Source organism: Dioscorea cayenensis, chromosome 18 (genome assembly GCF_009730915.1).
Source record: "Dioscorea cayenensis subsp. rotundata cultivar TDr96_F1 chromosome 18, TDr96_F1_v2_PseudoChromosome.rev07_lg8_w22 25.fasta, whole genome shotgun sequence".
NCBI classification, from domain to species: Eukaryota; Viridiplantae; Streptophyta; class Magnoliopsida; order Dioscoreales; family Dioscoreaceae; genus Dioscorea; species Dioscorea cayenensis.
The window spans coordinates 20,911,666-20,928,698 of record NC_052488.1 but is presented as its reverse complement, the minus strand read 5'-3'; the positions used below and the strand labels follow the sequence as shown (position 1 = coordinate 20,928,698).

Below are 17,033 nucleotides of genomic sequence, written 5' to 3'. Positions count from 1 at the left end.
ATCACACTTGGTGCAGATCACTAGAGTATTTCATATGTTGGATAATTTATTTAATTATTAATTTAATTTAAATTAGTTCTGGATCAAATGACTGGATTTTTTTTAAATTATTTTTAATTAAAAAAATAATTAAAAATAGCAAAGTTTCCAGAAAACACATCCCGAGGCGCGAATGAAAAGAAAAGTGCCAATAAAAATCCAAACTTTCTGAGTTCGAATACTAGGGTTTTCAATTTTGGGGAATTCTGGAGCACTGATCTGGTGCCAATTAGGGTTAGGGCTTGTAAAAACTGCGCCTTTCTGTTGAATTTCGTTGACTTGAGGGCCTTGAGGAAGTGGAAGGCAGTGTTGGTGTTGGATTTGTAGAGAATTCGGGCGGCCAATGGTCTTTACCGTGGCTTTTTGGAGGAGTATTCACTGGTGGTTGATTGGTTGAAAGGATCGGCGTTCCGGCATGTCGTCTTGGGCAGGGCCGGAGGATGTGTTCCTCTCTACTTCTCTTGCGAGCTACCTTGACAGTAATCCCCTTTGGTTCTTCATTTTGGTCAAATGTTTTTATTTATTTTGTTTTTGTTAATTTTTGTGGATTTTCTGGATTTAATGGAGTAATTGGTGGTGTTTGATGTTTTTTTTAGTAGTGTTAATTTCTTTAGTTTAGCAAAGGGTTTTACTTTTGTTCACTGTGAGATATGGTTAATGTGCTTATACTTAGTAAAGGTTCATTCAAGCATCTAAGTACCAGTTAAAGAGTTTCCTTAGAATTCTGTAATGTTAGCTTTTCATCACTCCAAAGTTTGAGCATTGACTAAGTTATCAGATTGGCTTCAGTCTCTTGGTCAGAGCTTTTGGCTTGTATTTTTATGTCAAAATCACCGGTAAAGTCCGCAACTTGTTTTCGTTTGATCATGCTGTATAATGGCCTTTTTCATTTGGTTATTTTTTGCAAGTTTTGTTGTCTGTTCATAGTGCCAAGGATTGTTGTGAGTTTTTGGTTTCTCCAAGAGATTGAATTTTGAATGCGGTTTCTTGAGAAGATTTGATGTTAGTATGGTCAAACACATTTACAATAGAATACAGTGGACGATACTACATAAAGATTCACCTGTTATCTCTGCTTCACATTAGTTTGTTCTGCATTCTTTTAAAACTACCTTTGAGCTTCAAAACCTCGGTCCAAAAAGTTCTTTCTTGTGAGGACAAACAGATAATGATTGTTATTTATACTGTTGCACATGAAATACTTCCAAATATGAAGCTGTCTTCTGTTTATTAAAGTATACTCTATCATAAGTTGTTTGCATTAATTGAATGGATAGTTCAGTTGCTCAAATGCTTCTTTACACTTTATTAATTGTCCTCATTGGGGGGCCATAAAGAAGGTTTGATCAATTATTCAGGTACACAAATATCTCTCCTGGAGTCTACTTGTAAAGTGCTTGAGTGTGCTGTTGCTCTTCCTTTTGCTGATGGGATTTGGAGCCTTTTGCTTTTTTCTTTCTCTTTTTTTCTTTTTTTGGTAGGAAAAGCCTAACTTCCTTTTCCTTTCGATAAAATCAAAGTATCCATATCCTGTTTAGCTTTCTGTTTCTAATCTATTGTCCACAATAAGAGAATTCTCAGCACATTGATATGATGATGTTTGTTAAAACATGGTGTTTTGATCATGGTTGTGTTTTAATTATAGGAAGGTGCATCAGAAACTTGTAGAATTCTCAAAATCTATTTACCCATCGTTCTGAATAACAGAAAATGTTGGACTTCAAATTCTTTGTTTTTTTCCTTGGGTAAAATTTGCATCTTTGTTGACAGAAAAACTTCTTGTATTGTTACGAGACGGCCGAAAGCTTCTGGGGATTCTTCGCTCCTTCGATCAATTTGGTACCCATTTGTAAATGTTTTGCATTGTTTCATGACCTTTATCTTCTTCAAATGCTTATAAGTGGTATTCCTTTGCTTCTCCAAAAGCAAATGCTGTTCTTGAAGGTGCCTGCGAAAGAGTAATTGTAGGAGATCTCTATTGTGATATACATCTCGGTCTATATGTAATCCGCGGGGAAAACGTTGTCTTAATCGGAGAACTGGTACTAAGCCTTCTTCAACTATTCTAAATTCACTATTAATTCATTCCCTTTCTTTACTTAATATTGGTTCTTCCGTTCGACAGGACTTGGAAAGACAGGAACTTCCCGCCCATATGATTTGTGTTTCAGAGGCAGAGATTAGAAGGGTATGTTACCATCTTTCTGCATATATCATACTACTCTTTCGACTGTGAATGGATTGATCAGTTTTGAGTCATGACTACTTCCGTGCAGGCTCAGAAAGCGGAAAGGGATGCGACAGACCTGAAAGGTTCTATGAGGAAGAGAATGGAGTTCCTCGATTTAGATTGAGAGCTGCTGCTGGGCTTGATTATTTCCACTATGCCGCAAATTTTATCGCGGTTTGTTTCAGAAATGATGTCACTGAAAGCCCACGACTTTTGCTCATCGTCATCGTCATTCATTAGCTGCTGCAGAGTTAATAGACAGAAACTTTAAAGTACTTAGAATTGGACATTGTTGGTGGTGAAGCTGCCATGCTAGTCAGCTAGTCTTTGAATGCAGGGAGGGAGTTCTCACTTCTCAGTGAGATCCTTGTTTTTTTATTGAGATAATAAATTGGTTATTGAGGGTTTAAATCTAGTAAATTTGAAAAATAAAATATTGAAAGTTCTTCAAATTCAAATTCTTTGAGGTGCCAATTTGCCATAATCTTGAGCATCAAATAGAGAAAAAAAATTTCAACTGAGAATTCCTTATATATGTACACACGCCTTTTTAAAGCTTATGCTTTCTGAAAATTTGAGAATTTTTGGTAAATATTGTGATTAATAATAGCTATTATACTGCCACTTTATGAATAATAATTATATTAAAAAGACCATCTTAAATATATATTTGGCCTTTTGTCCTCTCAAATATTTTTTATGTGTATAAATACAAAAAAATACTTAGAAATGTCTCATAAAAGAAATATATTTATTCAAATCTCAGTTTATCATGAATAAAAAGTAGCATGCCTGTTCCTTCAGTTTTTTGCAACCCTCTTCTCAATTCATAATTTCTTCCAGATCATGGTCTGCACAGCCACAACCACAAAACCATAACATAAACTGATAAACATTAAACCACAAACAGTTTAATTCATCAAAATCTAGCACATTATAAACCTGCAAGATGAGACTCAGAAGTGAATAATAAAATACCAGGGTGACAATATCGGTTCTTAAAAACACAATGCTGGTGCAGCAAACTAAGAGAACACAACACAACACGGTTTCAAAACGTCGCATCAGACTTACAGACTGCAAGCGAATGGCAGAGTGCTTTCTGATGCACCGAAAATCTCATACATTTTGCTACATTAAAACCCTGAAATCACCTAATTTTTACGAGGATCAGTGTTGCTTTATAGGTTTCTTCGTGACATTGGCCTTCAATTTCATAGTGCGTGACCAAATGTTATGAACAACACCATCGATTTCATCCTCCCATTTCTCGTATACAATGAACACAATGAACAAAAATGGAATGGCTGCAATACAATGCAGAAGTACATTAGTTTCAATTCCTATTTTAACACATGAACAAAATCATATAGAGAATAGTATGAACCTAGTTTGAAAATGCTCTGAAATGACATCGATGCAAAGAAGCTGAGGGCTAATAGCATGAAAAACACCTGTTGAATTTCAAAGAAACTAGGAAACATTAGAAAACTTATGGGAATGTAAAGAGATAAACATCTGACGGCTCCACATCCCGTACGATCAATTGTAAAATAAAGATAGCGGCATATGTGTTCATAAAAGATACAACCACATCAACATACCTTCAGAAATAAGGGCCAGTCCTTTCCCCTGCAAAGAGATCTTACTATGCCAATGGCAGAATTCCACGAAGAAGTGACAGAATAAGCAAGGCACTGTGATTTCTCTTCCGATAGGTGAAAATAAGTAGGTGAAATTTTCTCAATTTTGTAACTAAATCTGCCACAACAAAAATCACCATAAGTAGCTTAATGAGTTACTGAACAAGCTATAATCTAGAGAGGCCTTCATGCAAAACATCGAGTGCAAAGGTGATTGGAGAATTTCTTAATTAAAGCATAGTACAAGTGGAATGCAGCACGGGATGAATCAAGAAATTCAGGATTCATAACTTACAGAAGTACAAAAAGCAAGATATTTTCTTCTTAAAAAAAGAACAGTAACTTTTTTGTATGCCTCTAAAAGCACATTGAGACTTTGGAGGCAATTAAATACTTGATTGATGCAAATGAGAATATTGAATCTACCCTTCACAAAGATAATTCTACAAATGGTAATCTAGGCCAAAATGAAAGAGTTTAAAGGCTATTCAAAGGTAAGTGATAGGACGAAAAACTAATGTAGAAAATATGGAAACATACATCTTTTCAGGAAGCATTCCATGGATGAACAAGAATAGCGCAACCACAGAGAGAAGCTTTGCAGTGGCTTTGATGAAGGTAAAACCAGATGTGAAAAAGTAGTAATATATAGTCGCCAAGAGCAGCAAAATCGTAAGTGTTTGTTTCTTGTCTTTCCACAGAAGTGCATTGGCAACTGGAACATAGTAGTGAAGTGCATTAGTTACAGGATAAGTCAAATGGAATTTCGAAAAAGATATCTAACACATGCATACTGTTTCCATTTCCAAGGTAAGCAGAAGCTTTAGATATCATTCGGGTTTTCTCCTCAGCTCTCAACTGAGGATATGACTCAACTGTCCTCTTCAGCCCGTTCTACAGTTAATATACAAGGAACTCACTATCGTCACAAGTTGACCATTGTCTGACTCCAGAAAGAACAGAAACCAAAAAAGCAAGTGGAAGAAAAACCTCGAGTGAGACAACAGGTTCGTAGCCCAGCAGTGATTTAGCTTTTGAACAGTTAAATGTCCTGTTACATGAGAGAAGTCTGACTCGAGAAGGTGTCAACTGAGGGACCCGCATTCCGTACTGAGCAAGCATCTTGTAGGTCCTCTCAACCAAATGGGCGATTGGCATAATAACAGAGGCAGGAATTTTCATTCTTGGCCTGCAAATATAAAGAGCTTGACTATATAGGTACAGCTATCCATGACGGTCAAAACCATCAAATAAACAGGACCATGAAGACAGTCAAAACCATCAAACAAACAGGAACTTGAGCGAACAGGAAAAATATAGCATTTGTGATACTGTGTATAAAATACTTTTAGCCAGATAAATAGCTTGACAGATATAAACAGAAGTCCTAGCCAACAGAGTAGTTAGATAACTATAAGAAGTAGGAATGACTTGTTATAAACCATATCATTGTGGCCTAAAATCTAAGCACAGACTTTAATATTTATTAGAGAATAACCCATGACCAAATATGGAGTAAACTACTATTAGCATTACTCTCAATTCCACATACCTGTGTCCAACAGAAAATCCCACCAAATGAGCAAACTAATGTAACAAGTTAAGAAAATAGAAATCAAACCAAAGAAAAAAAAAATGTGTACGAACTGATCCGTCTACCTACACATGTTTGAGCCATCAGGGTATTTAATAACAATATTTTCATAAAGGGCATGAATCACACATCAAGAATATTTCATATACCTCTCGTATCCAAGACCTTCAAGAATCCGGGACATGAACTCCCAAAATTTTATAGGCTCCATGTTTGTTATAAAGTAGGCCTGCAGAAAGTTCATGTTAATAACCTATCAATAAAATCAAAACTGACAAAATGCAATACCTGGCCAGCTGCTTTTTCTGCACTTAAACCTCCGGAGGCTAGAGTCCGTTCGGCACATACATGGGCATATGCCACATTCTCAACATACGTGAAATCATACTCATTATTACCATCACCAATGATGAACTGACAGGAAAGATTGGTAGAAAGAAACTACGTAAGACATGTGAGTTTATCTTGGCAATCATAGCTTTTATCAAAAGGAAAGCATCAAGCATGCACTCCCCGAAGAATGAATAATTCTAATGCAAGTTAGCAACATATATTATCTAACAGCCACTTGTTTCCACCCATATGCAGGTACTATAGAAGTTCTCTATATACCTAAAATAAAAGAGGAAATCCTAAAAGTTGAAAAAAATAATAGTTCTTGAACAGTAATATTACCTTAGACTTCCCAGCCTTTGCAGCTGCAATTAGAGAGGGCACCAACAGCCTATCACCAGGACCAAAGATGCTACTAGGACGTATACAGCATGTTAAAAGTCCATTTTTACCATTAGCCTTGAGTGCCAGTTTTTCACCTTCAGATTTTGTCTCAGAATAGGCATCATTGAACTGAAAGGCCAGAAGTTAAAAAATGGAACAAATATCCTGAGCTAGTAAGACGAAAGCTTGACCTTGTTTGTAAAGCATCATAACATCATTCATTTGAGAAAAAATCAGAACACATAGGAATCACAACCTTTTCTGGGTATGGCATGGACTCGTCAACATTAAAAAGTCCATGAACACCATCAAAGACAACACTAGGCGAGCTAGTACAGATTAGTCTCTTAACATCGCACTCAATGCAAGCATCAATAACATTCTTCATTCCTATAAACAAGCACACACAAAAAGAACCAAATAAGTTCAATGACGTCCATATTGAAAACCAATTCTTTCCCACCAATTTTGATCAAAATAAAAATAAATAAAACAAAACACATAAACCCAGATTAGCTAACCTTCCACGTTTACTGAATAATGAAGCTGATAGTTGTTGATCGATGAATCCGGAGCAGCCATGTGGAAAATGGCCTCTGCCCCTTCAAATGCTGCAAATAGCGAGAAATGCATTAAAAATTTAAAACAAAAGGTTTGAAAATGCTGCATTAATGAAATCACACTCGGAACGCTAAAAATGAAAATTTTGAGCCTTTCGATCATAAAAACAAAGATAAATCTCAAACTAGCATGAAAAATCAGTGCTATGAAAAGTCAATAGGATCACTCTTAAGATTGAAGCATTTAATACCTCATTTCACTTCATTAAAGTCACTCAACAAAGCTATAGTTTTCAGCAAAAAAAAAATAAAAATTTAACTTTAAAATCCCCAAAGATCCCAATTTTCCCCTCACTAATTTCAGTACCTTTGATGAGTTGGGCTTTATTGCGAAGATCGGCGGACACATAGACGGCATCACCGGAGGCAAGGGACTGGCCAATGGTCCCTTCCTCCTCTTGGGGTTCGAGCTTGATGGATGGCCCGAGATCCATGATCTTAACCCGCCATTGCTGGGATCGCAGAAGCATCTCCACTAAGTGCCGCGCCGCGAAGCCTCTTCCTCCAGTGACTACGCACCACCGCTCAGTTTCTCCACCGCCTGCTTCCGCTGCCATTGCTGCTACGCCGGAGCTCGTCGCAGCCGGGAACCTTAGTTGAGACCACGATGGAAGACGAAGGGGATAACCATCCTATCAGCCGCAAGGTTGCCTCGGGATCAGAGTTTTGAGAACTAATCTTAAGATCATCGGACGGTGGATAAGTACCAAGATTTGCGAGCTTGAGGATCTAGGATCTGTTCGCACATGTGCCAACCAAAGAATATGTCGATTAATAATCTCATTTTTAAAATTTAATTTTTGGATTTTCAAAATTAATTAAATTGTTCTAGCTAATTATTAATTTATCTATATAATTTTTATATTAATAATATAACTTTAGTTTAATGACTTATTAAAACACAAATATCTATATATTACCATTTTAACAATAAAATAAAAACTACTAAAAATATTTTTTTTAATATTATAATATATCATTAATGAACCGAATCTTCTGTTAAACCCAAATTCAGTGTGAACTTATATTTTTTATGACTTGAGCCAATTCTGTTATAACCATCACAGCAAAATAACTTAATTTTATGCACATTAAAATTTGAATTATTATAAAAAATAAAAATCTTATGACAAATATATTAATTAGCTCATGTTTATCTATGGTTGGATTAAGAAAAATTAATTTATTTAATACACGACTAATCAAAATATCTAACATTAATAATATTTATATAATTTAAAAAATAAAATAAATTTGAAATTTATAACTTCACATTTGAAATGCTTTCTTCCCGCCAAAAGCGTGACACGTGTGTAACCAGAGCACCGCCTCAAGCTCTCCCTATAAATATCAGTGTTTCCTTTCTTTGATGATCTTATGGCTTCTTCTCCAAGACGCATCGTCTCTGGACGCCGAGGCGGAGCTATGGATTGATCGAGAATGCAATCGAGAAGGTCGTATCTCTCCTTCGATCACCCATTTCGTCTTCCTTCAATCAGTTGTTTGTTTTCCGATGATCTGGTGTGCAGATCTTTGCGTTTCCGAGGTTCTCAGATGATCCATCTTTGCTGGGATTTCTCACATCTGGTAATCGGTGAGAAAATTTAGATTTCTGGTTTTTTTTACACGATCTAGTGTTTTTCTTTATGATTTATTGTTTTTAGCCATCTGTTTCTTGAAAAGTTTGGTTAGGATGTGTTAGATTTATCTATCGCCATTGAAGCTAGAAATCTTCATTTAGGGATTTGATGATATGTATTGGCGTATCCTGCACCAGGTCATTGTTGAAGTAAGCTGGAGGTTCTAAATCTGAAGATTTCACCACTATTTGTTGCCTTGTAAAACTATGCAAACATAGAAATAGTCAAGCTAAATTTGGATAGTAGTATATGAGGCAGATTATGGCCTTCTTGCCTATGTCTTCTCTATATATATTGTAATGTTGTCTTGTAAAAAGGTGTACTTGAAAATTATTGAATCAAATAAAACAAGGGAGGGAAGGAATTGAGGGAGTCTGGTGTTCTTTTGGTGCTTCCTCTAAATTTCTTATTGTAAACAATATGTCATTCATTGCTGACTGTTTCTTAAGGTTTATTGATGAAAATTGTTTTGGTTCTTGAATATGTTTTAGATTTTATGTTTTTTTCATGGATTGTTGAGATGTTAAGCTGTGTTTTTCTTCTTGTAGTTTTGTATGTTCTCAAAATTTGAAGAGTACGATAAATGTCATGTTAATTGCATAATTAATAAGTGGAAGCAAGGATGCATACTTCTAGCAGTAGATATTTATATGAGCAGAATGTTTAATCTCACCCTTGAAGAACACAGCGGTATTTCCAATTTACTCTGTTCTTCTCTTTATGTTTAGGTATTCACAAAATCAAATAGGTCAATATCCAACTAATTAGAATTAACACATGTTTTTAATAATCAAGAAGGTATAGAACATAATAGTTGATTTAAATCTAAATCTAAATTAATTTCTTAAAAAATTAATCTAAATAATATTTAAATTAACATTGTAATCATCTTGGACTTATTTTTGAATTCTTTGGTTCTTTTTTCGGATAGTGTCTTGAAACACTAGTGGTCTTAAGTGTGGTCTGTTTATTTCTTAGTGAAGCACTTTATAATTTTTCAGTATCCTTTCTTCACATCTCATTTCTCTTTTGGATGCAGACCATTTTACATATAGAACTTCCAGGAATGGCTTTTGCCTTCAATGTATGTGAAATGGTTATAGCTGTTTTTTTAAAGCTTCCTTAATACATAGCAATTAGTTGTTATCAAAGTACACAGAGCTTGCTTCACTTTTAGGATCCTATGGTGATGGTCGTTTTCCCTGTCAAATTGGCACAAGATGGTAAGTTGAAGTGTCAGAGCTGGTGGATGAACATTGCACATCAATAACTAGTTACTGATACTTGTATATTTTTTTTTAATTTGCAAATTATATTTTATTGCTTAGCCTAGTAATATACTTTTTATTCGCGCTTATCCTAGATCACCATGTCTGATGCGGGTTTCATTGGTCATGTATGCTGATGCTAATCTTAGTTCAAGTTTCTTTTTTGATTGTTTGCAAATGTAATGTGTTGGATAAGGTATTTGGGAATATGTTTTGTATGACTGGCTATCTATATCATATATGACAATAGGTAGAAAGAGTGCAAAAATCCTTTTTGCAAGAGAGGTTTTCTGTTTCTTCTCAGGTTGAAAGGAGGTAGGTTCATTTGGTTATCTCTTGTATCCAAAGGGATTGTGATTTCATATAGTTTAGACGTAGAAGAAGTGTAATGTTCATGTTCATCAATATGGTCGATGTTAGTAAGAAGTTGAATTCTGTTAATCAGGGTTTGTTGGGTTTTTGTTCCCAAATTCATAGGAGTGGTTCTCCTTAAACTCTTATAATCTTTTTATATAGCCGATTTTGGCTTTGGTGTGCCTATTGATGTAGCCCAGAATTTGGTGAAACATGTGTATATTGACATGTGGTTTTTCTTTCTCTTTATTTCTTTTACTTCTAGATATCCCTATTGGATTTTGGAATGAGTGTTGTTAGAGCCCATTGGTTTGTTCTTTCACTGTTTCTTTGCTAGTGGTGACCAGATTGAATTTTGCAATGATACTTTTGACTTTTTAGTAGTAAGGGTGTGATAAAAGAGTAATTCTTTTGTATTGGGTGGGAATGAACTGACCATTTGGAGGACATTCATGGGCCATGGCATACAAAAGGATGATGATTTTGGTGGAGGGCCCAGAAGATAAGTGGAAGCGGGAAATAAGATCATAGGGAACATCAATTTTTTATCCTTTATAACAAGTTTAGTTTGAGTCTTTTGACATGAAGCAATTGCCTTCTTATTTTTTACATTTCTCATGCATAAATTTGAGTATGTTAAAATATACAAAACTGGCAGTAAAAGGTTCCATAGAGATCTGGTAATTTAGTGGGATTGTTTAAATGGCTTTGATAAACATTCTATTGGATGACATGGTTGATCTTTCCATCAAATTTCTTCTGGGGGTATGATGCTTTTGACACTCACAGAATGTTGTTGTGTTTTGGTAGTTATTGTTGATGTGATGAACCAAATTCTTGTAGTGTAATTTAATTATAATTATTTTGAGATTCATCATTGTAGCTTCCCTAAGGTGGATTTTAGCAGATATGTGCATTGTTCTTTGCCCTTTACTTGTGCTTCTTTTTATGTTATTTGTTCTCCCCTGATTTGTGCTCATTGCAGAAAGGATTACTTAACTCAAAACTTATTTCAGCCATTGAAAGCTATGAGGCTGTTTGTTGTCAATGCTTGTCTTTGATTGCTTGGTCAGTGTCTCTTTTCTTTTTCTTTATTGCTGGGCTACTTTTGGTGATTCATTTGCTTGTGTTACGGCTTGGATGCTGGAATGATCAGTGTTGTCTATGCCATATCTATATGTACTCTTTTGACCTCTGTTTCTTATGCTACTTTCATTCAGTGAACCTTTACCTAAAACTCTTTAATAATTCAGTCATGGATCTCTACATATGATGCCATCATTATTCATCATTATTTAGTGCTGTTGGTTGGAGTAAAGCTTTCATGGCACAATTCAACTGATACTTGGGACTATTAGATGCATGCATTTAGTGCAATTTAGTTGATCAGTATGTCCTTGTAGAATAAAATATTCTTGGAAGTAGTGATGTGTGGAAAAATAAATAAATAAATAATATATAGTTTTCCTTGCTTTAATATCTTGTTGGATCTATTGCAGTTCCTTAAATTGAGGTGCCTGGCTAATTGTATTGAAAAGTAGTTATCACCCAGCACTTCAATCTATGCAGAGACTTCACAATTTATTTTCTTTTCATATGGAGCTAATTTTGCAGTAAGGATTGGGAATTGGTAATTACTCCCTCTGTTCTTTTTTATCTGTACAAATTCATATTTTTTATCAGTTATTTTTTTTGTTTTATTTTATATGTAGTGAATAACCAAATCTTATGTACTAAAAACGTTGGTTATTTCACATAATTTAATAAAAAATTAGTTATCTTTTCAAAATTAACCCTAATTTATACTTTCATATTTTTTTCTCATATTAAATTTTTCATATTAAATTTTAATATGAGAATTGAATAAAGTATTAGGGTAATTTTGAGAAAAAAAATATTTTTTAATGTTTAAAAATGACATATAAAAAGAAATACGGGTTTATAACAGATAAAAACAGAGAGAGTATTTTCTAATATTAAAAAGTATTTATTATTATTTTTTTAAAATTACCTTTAACACTATTTAATTTTCTTATTAAAATTAAATATGAAAAAAAAATGTGAAAATATAAATTAGGGGTAATTTGAAAAAATAATTAATTTTGTATAAAATTTTGTGAAATAACTAAATTTTTTGATATGTAAGATTTGGTTAATCATGACAGATAAACATATAAAAAGGAACAAAAGGAGTATATCAATATCTCTATTTCATTGGTTTTGTGGCTGTGTTTATCTTCTATTTATCATTTTATGGTTTGATTATCATTGGTTAGATAGAGTAATGCTTTTTGTATAAATTATGTTTTACCCCGGTCTATTTACTTCTGAACTCATTGTAGCACAGTTATGAACACTGTGCTCACCTGCGGACGTTCGCAGCTGATTTATTGCCTATATATATATATATATATGCATATACACCAGAGTGCGCTCACGCTCTAGAACTTCGACTTTTTTTTTTTTTAAACCAAAATGAGCTACTAGACCGTTAAGAAAAACATGAGCATATATAAGTCTCAGCGGATCAAGTGGGGTTAGGGCTCATGCACACATAGGCTCAAATCATCCGCACACAATCATTATTTATATTCCTAAAAATGTGCCTTCATTCATAGTTCGAAATTCTCACTCTTACTTGTGATGAAGTTTAATAAAAATTTGTCTATTAATAGACCATTTGACCATTGGTTAGACCTGTGAGTTAGAAAAGGAATAAATTACCATATCCATGTTTAATCAATTTGTTTTTACAAAGAATATGATATTTGCTAATTGAGTTGAGTGGTTAGCTACTAATATGAAAGTGACTGTTAAAATCTTTTGAATATGAAATCACATATATTTTTGTAAAATATTTCTATACATAGGAGAAGATTTGAGATTTTATATAGATAATTAATTATGGGTTATTTAATAAATTATTGAATTATTTTATTCATTTTTGTTAATCGCTTTCTTGAATTATTTATTTTTTTTAATGTTTTTGTTAGATGTATAGGTATAATCATAGGTGAGCGTATATATTCAAAATTTAAATTTATTTTATAAATTGTTATATCTCATAATATATTTTAAATTCTTTTTTAGATGTAATTGCAAGATATATTTCATCCATTTTTCATTTCCTGTTAATCAGACTTTTTAGGGTAGAAAGGAGGCTTTAAGATGATATATGTATAATTTCAAGTTTATATATATATATATTTAAGGGAGTATGTCTTAAGCACATCGACAACCTTGTAGTGTCATCAAGTAATTAAACAAAGACTAAGAACATTAAATTAATATTTTATTTTATTTAAAAAAAAAAAAAAAGAAGTTTGAAGCTTATGTGACCATTTTAAAGTTTAAAACACATGATCACTGGTGGTTCAAGATTTAATCCAATTTGTTACACCATCAAACTCAAATGTACACATTTGATGTACCTCTAGTCACATGGTCATTATAGTTTTTGTGTCTATTTGATCATATCAATCACTCAAGACTCAAGTTGTTTGCTAGTCCATTTATATAGTTTAATTAAAATTAAACTGAGTTTGATTTTTATAAATCTTTTTTTCTTTATATTTGTTTTTTTCTTGATGTTATAGTTAACCTAAATTGACATAATCATGTTACAAGAAAAACTTAAGCGATTGAAATCATTCAGTCCAATATCAATTTTAATTACTTTTAGATATTTTGATTAGAAGAATTTTCTCAATAATAAAAAAATGTATAAAACATGAATCAGAATCAAATCCATTTTGAAGATCATATCAATTCAAAAATTATAATAAAAGTCCAAAAAAAAATCTATAAATTTAATGATTCATTTTACCAAACCAGCTATTAAACTTGGCACGATGTACACCAAATTTAGTCGGGGAAGGACAAAGAACACTGCTGAAATCGTACCCTGACAATATTCATCATTAAAGTTATTTATTTATTTTTATTAAATCTGTCATTAAAGTACCAAGGACAGCATCTGTCTTACTCTGCCAAATAAATGAATAAATAAATAAAACGAGCGTCACATTTGATTCTATGGGATGTCCTCTTTTTCCATGTCCTCTTTCAAACAACAAAAATTTATCAGTTTGTTTTTTTTTATATTAAGTTGATTGGAATTATATATATATATATTAAAATGTGAATGAATAACTGTGGCGTGCACCCATGTGGAGTACAACATAATTATGTGTGAATTTAAATTTAAATCTGTCTCTTTATAATATTATAAGTATTTTAGGTAAGAAATTCAATGTTAAAAATTTAATGTTAATAGATCAACTCACCGATAAATGGTTTGTCAATTATATTATTATTATTATTATTATTATTATTATTATTATTATTATTATGTAGAATGGAACTTTATTAATCTTTTTATTTTTTTTTTATATGTTGTGATTAACCGAATTTCATATACTTAAAAATTTAATTATTTTACAAAATTTTATAAAAAAAATTAACTATATTTTTAAAATTATCACTAATTTATATATTCACATTTCTCTTTAATATTAAATTTAAAAAAAAATTAAATAGAATGTTAAAGATAATTTAAAAAAATAATAATAAATACTTTTAGATATTAAAAAATAACATATAAAGCAACATGAATTTGTGATAAGTAGTTATTTTGATTTTTAGAATTTAGTGATTGGGTTTTTGCTTGTGATTTGTAAATGAGCAATTAAACACCTTTCATTTTGGATTATCTTAACATATTGGAGAATAATAGTATGAATTATTTCGTCTTTCCGAGAGAGAATAAAGATAAAGTTATTTTCACATGTTTTAATGCACATCCTCGTTATTTTTGTCTAGAAACATCTTCCTTTAATTCTCACCATTGTTTTCTCTTAAAAAGGCCTTAATGTTCCCCTCTTTTTTTCATAGTCTTTATTAAATAAATAAATTATTATTATTATCATGATAAGATGCATTTACTACTTTCAACAACCATTGTCTAATCTCATAAATATTCCAGTTTAAAACTTCTCTAGCAAAAACATGTGCATCATTTGTTAAAAAATGAATAAAATAAAAAGGGCTCAAGTCGCATATAATATATTGATAAAAGAATGGAAAGTGGCCAACAATAAAGTACACAATAAAAGCAAAAGATAAAACAAATTAAAAGAAACTTAGTTAATTGATCATGTATTGGCTCATAAATCATGTTATAGGCCATGTTCACAGCACCCATATGATCGATCATTAAAAAATTATTATTTTTTAAATAACTCTGATTATTGAATTTAAAATATTTATATTTTTTAATATTTTATTTAAATCAATGCTTAGTTTAATTTAAATTGACCAAAAATGAGTTTTTACTTTTTACACACGGTAAGCTCAATATTATTTAATATATATATATATATATATATTCTTTATATTGATAAAATATTTAATATTAAAGAAATTTGGAATACAATTTTCACAATAACTAAATTACTAAAACCTTATGTCACGTTGTTATTTTTTATTTGATTATTATTATTATTATTATTATTTATTTTTATGGATAAAAGCGTTGGTCACTCTTGACTCAGGGGTTGTTTGTAGCAGGGTTTTCTAGGTCTAAGTAAAACAATTTAATTTATTTTAAAAGAGGCCGGAGAGAGACAAAAGCAAAAAGCATTTTCAAAGTCTAAAGTATACCGTTGTATATTAGTCAAAAAGTAAATCAAATTTTATTAATTTGTTTCCTACAAAAATCTTCAAAAATAAGATGTTTCTTTATTGATCTTTAATAAAATAATGTATATTCGAGTTTTATAGAAGTGAGACAATTCAATTTCAAATATTTAACACATTAAAGATAATCCATAAAACACATTTTTAATGAGTCTTTTCCACACATTTGAGTCACATGTATATACTTGTATATATATATATAGTTTTAAATACAGTATTATTTTATAATGACGGAGGTTGGTTTTAAGTAATAGGTTGGATTTTCTTAAAATAGATGGTTTAAATTTGAATTTTTGTATATAAAAACACATGTTAAAGAAAAGTACAAATAAACAATACTATAGTATTTACGTAAAAGTTCTTATTTCAAAATAGTCCTCAGGATCAAAACTTAAGCAAGATGAGACAAGTTACTTTAGTAAGTTTGTAGAGTAGACTCCACATTTATATTAATTACAATTAAAATTTTAAATGAGGTATTTATCATATAGTATAGATTAATATAAATTGAAATAAAATTAACAGATAATAACAAGACGGGAGGAAACATCAGTTCCAACCCTTATAAAAAATAAATTAATTAATATCTGATATATATATTTAATTTTTAGTTTATTAGATAAAAATACAAAAATAAAAAGAAGGGGGATGTAGTGAAATGAATCAAAATAATGTGCATAGTGAGAGAACAAAAGAGTCAGCTGCTGGAGCAGTGGAAGTCCCAGCATCAACGTCAATTATATCATCATCAACTTTGCCACAATTTCAATGCGTTCATACATTTCCCGCCCTATAAAAGTCCACACGCTTATTTTTATTATTATTATTATTGTATTTATTCAACAACTCCCTCCATCTCGTCCTTCTTCCGCGTTTTCTTTTCCTTTCTTTCGTTTTTACATTTCAAACACTACAAATTTAGTCCAGCCACTACCCCCTATGTTTGTCCAAAATCCATAATATTCCTTCCGTTCTGTTTTTATTTACTTCATTTAGAATCTATGTATTAATTTTTAAAAATCTATTAAATGTTTAACCGCTCGGATAGTCTGATGGTATGATACCAAAATATAAAAATTGAGATAATGGGTACAAATTTCTCTCCTAGTAGTACTATTTCCTATATTATTCATACACTATATATCCAGAATCTAATTCTACTATTTATACTTTATATTTATAGAAAATGACCTTGTCGTCTTTGTTCAAATATAGCAATGCGTAGCACTTT

The 17,033-nt window shown here is 31.8% G+C and overlaps 2 protein-coding genes across 2 annotated transcripts; one reads left to right on the top strand and one right to left on the bottom strand.

Annotated features, from left to right (window-relative positions):
* Positions 1 to 212: 212 nt before the first annotated feature.
* LOC120281686 (sm-like protein LSM1B) lies at positions 213 to 2,684 on the top strand. The gene is made up of 5 exons (XM_039288387.1): positions 213 to 518; positions 1,810 to 1,878; positions 1,966 to 2,081; positions 2,165 to 2,227; positions 2,316 to 2,684. Exons 1-5 carry the CDS (start codon positions 455 to 457, stop codon positions 2,391 to 2,393), a joined length of 390 nt encoding a protein of 129 aa, XP_039144321.1. The 5' UTR covers positions 213 to 454; the 3' UTR covers positions 2,394 to 2,684.
* A 461-nt stretch (positions 2,685 to 3,145) lies between these two features.
* On the bottom strand, positions 3,146 to 7,515 carry LOC120282440 (3beta-hydroxysteroid-dehydrogenase/decarboxylase). The gene is made up of 12 exons (XM_039289255.1): positions 7,151 to 7,515; positions 6,745 to 6,834; positions 6,480 to 6,613; positions 6,182 to 6,352; positions 5,795 to 5,920; positions 5,656 to 5,735; positions 4,903 to 5,101; positions 4,707 to 4,806; positions 4,453 to 4,627; positions 3,874 to 4,030; positions 3,657 to 3,723; positions 3,146 to 3,576 (listed from the first exon to the last, which is right to left on the bottom strand). The coding sequence occupies exons 1-12, from the start codon at positions 7,398 to 7,400 to the stop codon at positions 3,440 to 3,442; spliced, it is 1,686 nt and encodes a 561-aa protein (XP_039145189.1). The 5' UTR covers positions 7,401 to 7,515; the 3' UTR covers positions 3,146 to 3,439.
* Between the last annotated feature and the right edge of the window lie 9,518 nt (positions 7,516 to 17,033).